Here is a 10,332-nt window from a genome sequence, read left to right on the forward strand (position 1 = left end):
GGGGGACAGAAGTGGTGGGTAGCGCGAGCTGAAGTTCCAATGAGACAACCATAGACTGTTAATATTAATATACAGTCTATGGACACAACCTGTAGGGGGACCGAAGTGCGAAAAGTTATAGTGTTGCTATAATAAAAGCAAAAAAATACTTAAAAAAAAAAAAAGACAAGGCACCTGGTTGTAGAATTGTATACTTGATGCTGTAATATTACAGAAGTGCAGGTAAAAATAACAACACAGGTACACTGAATTATTGTCATTCATGTTGAACACTCAAACATTAAATCCAAGGACAGAACAAGAAGCTTAAAAACATTAATGTATTAAAATAAATGAAGACAAAGTAAAGACATAGGTGAAATACCTTTAATTTCTTTTAATGCAGCCCGTAAAGGAACATCTACATGTATGCCAATAAACAGACCGTTGACTCCAGAACAACAGCAGTCACTTCAGCTTTCAATCTTCTAATGCAATGAAAGTTGAAGATAAGAGGACACTGTAATTAACAATTTGTCAGTGCTTAATAAGCCAAGATTAAATATCTGGACAATAAATATTAAGATAGCACAAGCACCCATACTTAACCAAGGCCATTTAGTGCAATACAAAATCTTTTTTAGATTAAAAAGGTTTCCTGTGGAGTTTTGGACCTCTAGTGGTGGTTTCACTCTATTCCACCGATACAGCTGGTGGGAATTCGTGGAAATTGCAGCAATATGCAGCAAAGGCAGGGAAGAAGAAGACCGTTTAAACATTGATGAAAATGTTGAAACAAAATGAAACGATACAGGATTTCAAATACTTTGTTCTATGAGGAAGAAAATGCACTTTGTTAAACCTCAAGACTAACTGTTAATGTAGTCTATATCGAAGACGTTTAATTTCCGGGATTGTTCAAGTGCCGCCAGATATTCCTAATTTTGGGGCGGATGTCCATCACCTTTTGCTTCCTTTGTGTTGGCATTCTTAACTCTGGTCGATTTATGAGGACTATGGTTTTTTTTTTTTGGGGGGGTTGGTAGGTGTGGGTCGGTATAATGAATAATAAGTATTGAGGGAAGCGTAGTATGTAAAAGTAGAGATGAAATTCTGATGAAACTCTGAAATTCTGAATTTATTTTTATTTTTTTTCCATTGTTTCTCCCTTATTTAATCTACTTCCTGGTACCTAATCATGATGACCCACATCAATTTATAAAAAGAAGAAAAAAGAAAAGAAAAACCAGAGCATGTTTTTCTCCCATCCCAGATTGCTGTGTGGAGGAAGGTCTGGCAAAGTGAGACTTTGCTTAATGTAAACATAACTTTTGTTTGTTTACAAGAAAACTCCACAGTACCCTTTTAATTTTAATTTTTTTATTTAACAGTAACATTAACTATTTCTGTCTCACTGTAGTGCATAAACAACGCCTAGTTATTACTGTATGTAATGTATAAATAGTACACCATAACTCAAACGGTTTATATGATTATCTAACTAAAAGATGATTAGTGGTTAAGCCCCTTTTTTTAAGCAATATTTATCTTTCCTGACCAAAGTATTTCTATGTAAAAGAAGCCTCGCAGCCCGTTGTGTCAAGACGACCGACGGTAGGTGATGTGCAAATGCTGCATCAGTGGCTGGTTGTCTGTTGCCATGGAAACTGTCTGCTCCAGCCTCCCATCTGGTCGGAGCTGAATCACTCTAGAAATCTGAAAGATGAAAGAGAGCAGGCGAGTTCATGTACACAAAAGGAGCAAAAATATTTTATTGACTAAAATAAGTTCCGGAGAAATGTTCCGGTGCAGCTTTGTGGACTGTGTGGGCAGTAATGTTACATAGATTTGATTTTAGCAACTAAATTAAGCCATTAATATTAACAATGAGTGCATGATCAGAGAACCAGTTTTACCTTCTGTACATGCGGCTCCCTGGCGAAAGAGACTCTGGCCAGAGCCTGGCTCTGCAGGTTCAGCCGCTGCGCTGTCAGCTCTCCCTCCTCAATCTCCACCAGACCTGCACACAAACACACACTGGACTCAAAACATGTGTGAAGTGTGTGTGTGAAGTGTAGACAAGACAGTAACTTAACCATTAAAAAACTCATTATATATACGCAATTTAATTTTACACTGGTTACAAAAAATGACCTATATTTTATCAAAGCAATGAGCTAAATGTTACATTGGAAAGTGTTTTAAAACCGTGTTAATAGTTTGAGAATCATTTATTACCTTTAAATGCAAAACAAAAGACAGCAAAAAGTAAAACAAACTTGGAGTGTAATTGCCAAGTATTCATGTTTTTGCATCATGCCTGGAATATGCTTTCACAATGGCCCTGAGTCACATCTAATTTAATGAATGCAAAAAAATAGGTTGGGAGATACATTTTGTATATTCGTGTTAAGCGTCCGACAATCCTTTACATATCCAGCCTCTGTACATCTAGAAGATCCTTTCAAATTTATAACACATTCCAGAAATACAAGCAGGAGCCTGGTTTTCAAAAACGAGGACCTCCAGCGACATGAATGGAACTACCTGAGTTCTGTGCGATGATGAACGCTACTCTGAGGGCCCCCGGCTGCATTCGAATGAAGCCACACTCCCTGTGCAGGGGCTTCTTGGTCTCTGCATGGAAGGCATTGAACCTGTAAAACACAGTAAAGAGCGAGGAATCAGCAGAAGACTGAAGATGAAGTCTTTCCACATGATGCAAATTTCCTGCTGGTAGATTGTTTGGTTTGGTATTTTACCCATCAGTGATGCTGGGTGTAGGTCACATGTGAAAACAGGCTTGAAACTTTCAACCACAGAGAGCATGGAAACAGTTTTTCCAACCTTGGTCTTAATCTTTAAAGTCTGATTGCTCACAGAGTAACCTACGTGAAGTTGATGACTGGTTGTCCCACATGGCTGAAGTTCAGTGTCTCTATGTAGCGGAAAGGTTTTATGGAGGTAAAACATCCCTCTCCAGGTTCATCTGACTCCCAGCTACCCAGAAGCCAGTCTAGAGGGAGGAGGGCTGGGTTCAACTCCACTGATGGCAAAAATACACACACAAACAGTTTTTAATGCATTATCATGAAAAATTCCATATGAGGTTGTGATGGGTGATACCACAGATTTGATCCAACACCAAGAAATATATTGAATACATTGATATTATTAACACAGAGTTTGAACTTGTACTATAAAAGAATAGATCATTTTATATAATTCAGAGTAAAACGTATCTTATTGTATTCTGACTAAAGTGTAACTGTAAATCTCACGGGTATGTATGTATGTATGTACAGTGTATGTATGTATGTATTTACAGAATATGTATGTATGTATGTATGTATGTATGTATGCATGCATGCATGCATGCATGCATACATACATACATATTCTGTACATACATACATACATGCATGCATGTAGCTACCAAGTGTACACACTCACATCCAAAAACATCTTTATTATGTATTATATTATATATTCATGCAGCAGGGAGGTAAGGAAATGGTGGATCGAGGCAGGTGGAAATTCAAAATGCACTATGATTGCTTATCTCTACTTTTAACAGTAGGTGGCAGTAGTGCTACGGTTTGGTCGAAATAAGGCAGAAGAAGACGGCTCTGCTAAATACATAGCTAGATATATACAGAGGAAGGTGACTGTTTTATATCGCACTCACTTTGCAAACAAGACGCAGTTATCACAGCAACGTTAAGTATCAATAAGACGATTACACAAATGAACACTCATTTTGATATTGAAAAGTCACTAATTACGAATAGCTCAACTTTGTCCCGGTGGTGGTTGCAATTTGTTTCCTATCATGGAAGCTAAAGTTAGCTAACGTTGCTATCGTTTTCAAAGATAACATTAGGTTAAATTAAACTCCCGAACAGTCAACGGTAAGCTTGAGTTTATAAGTTAAAATGACCCATTTTACTTCAGTAAATTAATTAGCTAAAAGCTACTAAATGCGTTTTAATTGAGCCTGTGGTCACTGCGACATTGTAGCTAGTACAGTTGACATTGATTCAATATTTGTTTTTTATATAAAAAGTAACCAACATCATACCTGTGTGATTGTCAGGACACGCCATTAACAAAACTGCAGTCAAGTGGGAGAAAATGCGAAAAATCAGGCAGAAGTAAAAGATTAAATGTCACTAACGTTAAATGAATAGTACACTGCGACAGTGTTGAGCTACTGTGACTTATTATACGGCCACTCACAGTAGGGAATCTTGGGTAATGTAGTTCGGACCTTCAAGCAAACGTATATACTTTTGGAGCTATTTCTGAAATCCTTTACTGTTATCACACATTGAGGCAGAAGAAGTGTTTGATAAATTAAAGCACACTTTATTGACATCTTTCAGTGCACCATATAGACCATATAACAATATCTGCTCCTGTATTTCAAAACTGTCCTACTTATACAAGAAAGGCACATGGCGTTATAGGTTTTATAAAATCACAGAAAGATTCCTGAACTTTATGTACTGTTCCAGGGGTCCGCATGTTGGGATCACTGAGTGTTTACTTTTTATTTCCTAATGAATAAGTACAGGGTGGGTGGGCAGGGAATCAGGCGTCTTAAGCCTTGCTCTTTTTGCAGTTCTTGAGAGCATCTGCCAGGGCATGTAGTGCCATGTCTGCATTAATCTTCTCGCAGTTGTATCCCATCAATCCGATCCTCATCACCTGGTGAAAAGAGAGGTAGACAGTGACTTAGCAGCATGATTTAGAAAGCTGTAACTATCAAAGTGATGATGTTTCTCTTGCTATAACGGTTGAAATTGGATATCTGATTGAATTAGTTCATTTATGTAAATTGTTATAGTGGGAATGAAGTTGGCTATTATTTCTTATAGAAACATATTATTCAATCCAGGACTAGCTCTATTTGTTAAGGTTTATTTTAGGGGAAATAATTCTCTTTTGAAAACATTACCTTCTGCTGCTAAAATGCTGAGACTGATGGTCACATCTATAATAGCTGATGACCAAAATGTTAAAGGCATATATTTCTCCACTGTACTTGGTTGTAATACCAGCAGCAACCCACCATGCCGATGGAAGGGCCTAGGCCTCCAGTCATCTCCATCTGATGGTGTTTCATGATATAGGACAGCAACTCCCTCCAGTTGTAGCCGTCCGGAATGGCAATGGTGGTGACGGAGGGGAGCCTCAAGTCCTGCAGGACATGTCACAACAGGGCAACACAATAACTCTGGTCAGTTGTAGTGCAACACAAACAGTCCTGTATATAACAGATATGACATACAGGGCTACATACTATAATATATATATATTCTTGTAGTGTTTATCCATTGTGTTGTGTCTCTTGTAGATAATCTCTTTTTTTGTCTTTGTGCACAAAACACCAAGCATGTTGTTTTGTTTTATGTCTGTCTCACCCGTTCAGGGATGAAGAGCTTGAGGCCCAAGTCCTCCAGTCCTCTGTATAGGTAGGCTGCCACCTCCTTGTGTTTTTTCCAGGACTCCTCCAGCCCCTAGAGGGAGACAAAGATCGATGGAGGTACGTGAGGTACGTGAAAAACTACTACACTATTATAGAGGCAAACTCAGAGAGCTATGTTTCATTTTCAACACTTCCTCGCAATTCGATGGTGTTTTGAACAAAGACGTTGCCATATTGCTGCCAATAAAAGTGATTGGCATAATTGTAGCCAAAACAAAATCAAGAGTGTGCCCCCAGCACGGCCCACATTATGTACCAGTTGTATTAAGAAGGTTTTGACAAATGTAAATAATTGAATTGTTACTCTAGAAGTTGTAAATGTCTTTCAGTAAAGTATCTACAACAAGTTGTGAAATTATCCCCGACCTTCTCAGCAATAACTGCCAGACTCTCTCTCAGGGCAAAGAATCCAGACACTGGACCAGTGTGGTGGTATCTAAAACCCAGAGCAAACATGATTAAATATCCAGCACAGTGACACCCATAAAATTCTTTCTTTTCCAAAGCTTGAATAATAATAATAGCCAATAATTTAAACATCTAATGTTTTTTAGTCTAGTTCTAACAGAGTTTAAGCAAGCTTAAGGTGGTATGAAGAGAGAGGATGAAATCAGTTGGCTGTAATGGACTTACACTCTGGCTGGTTGGCCATCACAACCCCAGTAGTTGGACAAATGAGTCATATCAAAGAGGTAGGATACAGGTTTTGTTTTCCTGTTAAACATCTTGTGGCTGTGAGGGGTAGACAATAGATAGACAAAGAGATGATTGCTTGGTCTGATTTTTGTATGCAGTTGTGACAATTTACTTGTATATGGAAACATGCATGCAGAAAGTCCCTACTCACCATGCTCTGTCATTAAAGGAGATAGGTGCTGTGCCAGGAGGTGCATTCAGAGCCTTCTGAGAGCCAGTGTACAGGATGTCAATATCTGGGAGCACAATGAGAGGCAGATTATACCACACGCAAGCACATGGTAGCAGGTAGCCATCGTTATTCATTAATCGTCTTACTTTGCTTGTCCATAAAAATTGGTGCTGCACCAAGAGATGCGACTGTGTCAACAAGGAAGAGGCAGTTATGTCTGTGGGAGACAACAGTGAGGAAGATGACATTGTATTTGGTAATTGTATGAAACCGTTTTGTACGAAGTGCTTTAGGCAGATACTTTAGGAGGCTCACTTTCTGCAGATGTCTCCAATGCCGTCTACTGGATGACAGAGGCCAGCGGAAGACTCTCCATGTGTGAGGAAAAACAGGACAGGCTTGTGTTTTTCTACAGCCTACAGAAAGACATACAATGGAGTTTAATCAGATATGTGTTCTTGTTACTGACTGTATAGATGATTTATATTTCTCAGTCATGTATTCAACATAATAGTTCAGACATTTGGACTGACAATATTTTTATTTTTGTTTGTTGTAGCTTTAGTGAGGTATGAACTGCCTACCTGTTCAATTTCCTTATTGCTGAAATATCCCCCAGGTGTTTTTACCATTCTATGTACATTGGCACCTAAAGAAAAAAAAACCATTTGAGACAGACAGACAGACATATAGATTAATGGCATGATAATATAATACACAATCCGTGTAAATGTAGTTGTTTATCTTCGTTGGATGCGTGCGTAAAACCGTGCGTAAAGACGTACCCATTCTTTCTGCAATTTCTGCAACGCGCTCTCCCCAGATTCCGTTAATGGCAACGAGCACGCTCTCTCCGGGCTCCACCGTATTGAACACCGCGCACTCCATGGCCGCGTGCCCGGAGCCGCTCATAGCTATAGTCATGTTGTTATCTGTCTGAAAGATGTACTGGATCCCTCTCTTGATGTCATTCATGATCTGAGAAATACAATAAAAACGTCAAACCACTTTATAGCCTAGTTTGTCAGCTATCGTTACCATATAGACGTGGCCTATGCGTAATTACGCACAAACTATTGATACAAATGCAAATATTTTTAGATTGGTCTGTTTATGATTAAATCTAAAACAAAGTTGAACTTGTATTGAGTTAACATGGATAATTGGTGTATCACAAATGTTTAAGTTGAATTTAGTCCAATAAAACCCACACCTCAGTGGTGGAAAAACAATATTCAAACAATTTTACTCTACCAAAATGAATTATACCACAAAGTTAACAATACTATTCTATACTTACTAGACTGAGATTAGCCAAAAGACAAAATGCACCTGCGCCTCCAAATTGTACTAAAGTTTTGTATTTTTGTAAACATGCTTATTTCCAAGTAATTATAATTGAATATATAGGCTAATATCAGTCTATTTGAGTTTAAAACAAAGCGTTTACCTCAAACATTTCTGGATGCATGTGACCAATTATCGGCCTGCCCTGTGCGGCTAAAATACGTGGAGGAACGTTTGAGGGTCCAGGTCCAAACAGGTAACGCAGTGGAGCTTCCAGCGGCCGGAGAATGCATGCTGGCGGCGGGATGGTGGCGGAGGAAATGGAGCGGTCCAGGCGCTGCAGCAGAGGCGCGCTCCTCGCGGCCAGAAGACTGTCGACGGCCGCTGCTACCGGCTGGGCGAGCAGCGCGCTCCGGCTAAACAAAGCCCGCTGCATCACAGCTGGTGTTCTTGTTCCCGAGAAGCGTGCACCGAGTGTTATCACCACTGACAGACAGAGAGACTGATTCTGACTGAGTTTTAGGTGAAGATATAAAACAAACAGGTCTTTGACCTTTTGGCCAGGGGCGGTGTGCCTCCCCTTGTGACCTTTAGAGTTGGCAAAACAAAAAAAAGTGTTATATATTGCAGATTTATGGTTAACTTATGCAAATATTTTGCATTTCAAGGTTTTAAACGTTTGAAACTTTCAAAATTAGAAAATACTCAAATAGCTTCTGAACAGGTGGATGTCAAAGCCTTTCCCCTGTTTGGAGGAGACTTATGCAATATAAGAAATATATAATATGATATGAAATAATTTTATCATCAGTGTCCACGCTTCAAGTGTCAGTGTTTGAGTTTAATAAAATTCTCGCCAACACAAAGACTCATCAATGCATGTGTTATTTTGTTACATTTTGGATCCACCAGAACTATTTTTTGTGTCTCATTCCTGGTCTAGATCCATAGAACCTGACACTTGTGGAAAAGGGAGGATGTCCACTTGGCAGCTTAGAACCGGTTCATGTCAGTTTGCAGGTGGTTTGTTGATTTTGTTTCAGCATTCAGTTACAGCAGCATTGCGTTTGTAAAGAGGAGTCTCCTCTCAGAGAGCCAATCTGCTCTCTCAGAGGCTGAAGGGGGGGCAGACACACACACACACACACACACACACACACACACACACACACACACACACACACACACACACACACACACCCAACCACCAATACACACACTACAAACACCACAGAAAATGCCTCAATCTCATTGTCTAGTGTGCATAAGCATCATACATGCAAAGTGTAAAGTAAGCATTTATGGTAATTTCAGACTTTGTTCTGTTTGTTGTGCTTTCTTGTTTCAGATGTTTTTCTTGTCTCCATTCTACAAAATGAAATGTCACACAATGGGCTCAAAAGTTTTTACCCACACAGGATAGTTAGGTAGAATAGAAATGTATTAAACTTCAGTTGTTTAGAAATGCAAATTGTGTCTGAGATCCAGCTGAGAGAGGTCAGGTTAGATTTGATCTGTGTAAAAGTGTGGGGTAAAAAACACATTTGTCTCTCAGACTTTGGTAGGATTTGTGTGGAATATGCACTCTGTAACTCTAACTGTTGTGTCACAGCTATCAGGATCAACAGAAAGTGCCCCTCTCTGCGTCTGGCTGGGTAAATAATTACACCACTGGTAAATAATTGGGACTCTGTGTTATCCTCTTACTGGCCTTTGCACTAGACTGAACACTCAAAATTGACTCAAACAGAGCAGGAGGAGGAGCTGGGGAGGGATAGACAGAAAGAGAGGGGCATGTAAATAAAAGTTTATCCACAGGGTGCAACGTAAAGCTGTTATAACATTCTGTTCAAAATGGGATGTTATGTAGGCCTACAAGGCCATGGCCTTTTTTCTGACATGTAAATAAGAATGGAAGTGGATGAATTAGGGCTATAACATCCAGGTTTTCATAGATATATTGGTTTCTTATATTACACACCAAATATAGTAGGTTATTTGAAAGTCTACTTATTAGTAACTGCATAATGTTCCGCATGTTTTCACTATGCTTTAGAAATGGGCACTCTGTATGGATTAAGATGCTAGATTTTGATGACACTTAACCAGTCAGTTTTCTCAAGTAAACAATCACATTGTTGGATTGAACTCAGTGTAGGCCTACTCCCATCAGCTCCTTCAACTTAACAAAAGCAGAATGTGGGGGTGGGGGGCTCGGCTGAAACTACTTTAGCACTCTTGTAAAAATATCTGAAGGTCCACTTATCCCCTTGTTGTTATTTTATTAAGGATTATGCATCATGTGAGCAAAATCAGAACAAAACATTTTGACACACAAAAAAATATGAATAGGCCTAATGCAGGACCTGCCTTAGTTGATATTATACTTTCATGGTGCAAATGCCTTAACAAATTTGAAATGACTGGAATCAAATGGACCCACAGTGAACATGGAGCCTTTTGGATCCCTGGTGGGACAGTTAGTCTGAAACCAACATGGATGAGACGTCCTAAAAGTGCTCAGAGTAATGGAAAGTTGAAATCTACAGAACAAGTGAGAAAATTGACCTAGATTTGGACTTTTTTGCTGTTTTAAAAAGACAGACGATGCATCTCAGACTTACAGAGCTCACTTGTTTGACATTTACACTTCCATGTTTTAACTTCCAGTTAAAAACCTTAAGCCTCCTATTTCCAGCCATATTTG

General features: G+C 39.1%; 2 protein-coding genes across 2 annotated transcripts; both read right to left on the bottom strand.

The window, feature by feature from the left end:
- Positions 1-348: 348 nt before the first annotated feature.
- Positions 349-4,208, bottom strand: thap4 (THAP domain containing 4). Its single transcript, XM_039815120.1, has 5 exons — positions 4,061-4,208; positions 2,872-3,025; positions 2,527-2,636; positions 1,896-1,999; positions 349-1,695 (listed from the first exon to the last, which is right to left on the bottom strand). Exons 1-5 carry the CDS (start codon positions 4,083-4,085, stop codon positions 1,579-1,581), a joined length of 510 nt encoding a protein of 169 aa, XP_039671054.1. The 5' UTR covers positions 4,086-4,208; the 3' UTR covers positions 349-1,578.
- Positions 4,209-4,326: 118 nt separating this feature from the next.
- Positions 4,327-8,129, bottom strand: agxtb (alanine--glyoxylate and serine--pyruvate aminotransferase b). The gene is made up of 11 exons (XM_039815119.1): positions 7,789-8,129; positions 7,124-7,316; positions 6,923-6,987; positions 6,654-6,754; positions 6,485-6,555; positions 6,318-6,402; positions 6,104-6,202; positions 5,837-5,906; positions 5,406-5,501; positions 5,054-5,182; positions 4,327-4,689 (listed from the first exon to the last, which is right to left on the bottom strand). Exons 1-11 carry the CDS (start codon positions 8,059-8,061, stop codon positions 4,582-4,584), a joined length of 1,290 nt encoding a protein of 429 aa, XP_039671053.1. The 5' UTR covers positions 8,062-8,129; the 3' UTR covers positions 4,327-4,581.
- Positions 8,130-10,332: the final 2,203 nt, after the last annotated feature.

The sequence above is a fragment of the Perca fluviatilis genome, chromosome 11 (assembly GCF_010015445.1).
Source record: "Perca fluviatilis chromosome 11, GENO_Pfluv_1.0, whole genome shotgun sequence".
NCBI classification, from domain to species: domain Eukaryota; kingdom Metazoa; phylum Chordata; class Actinopteri; order Perciformes; family Percidae; genus Perca; species Perca fluviatilis.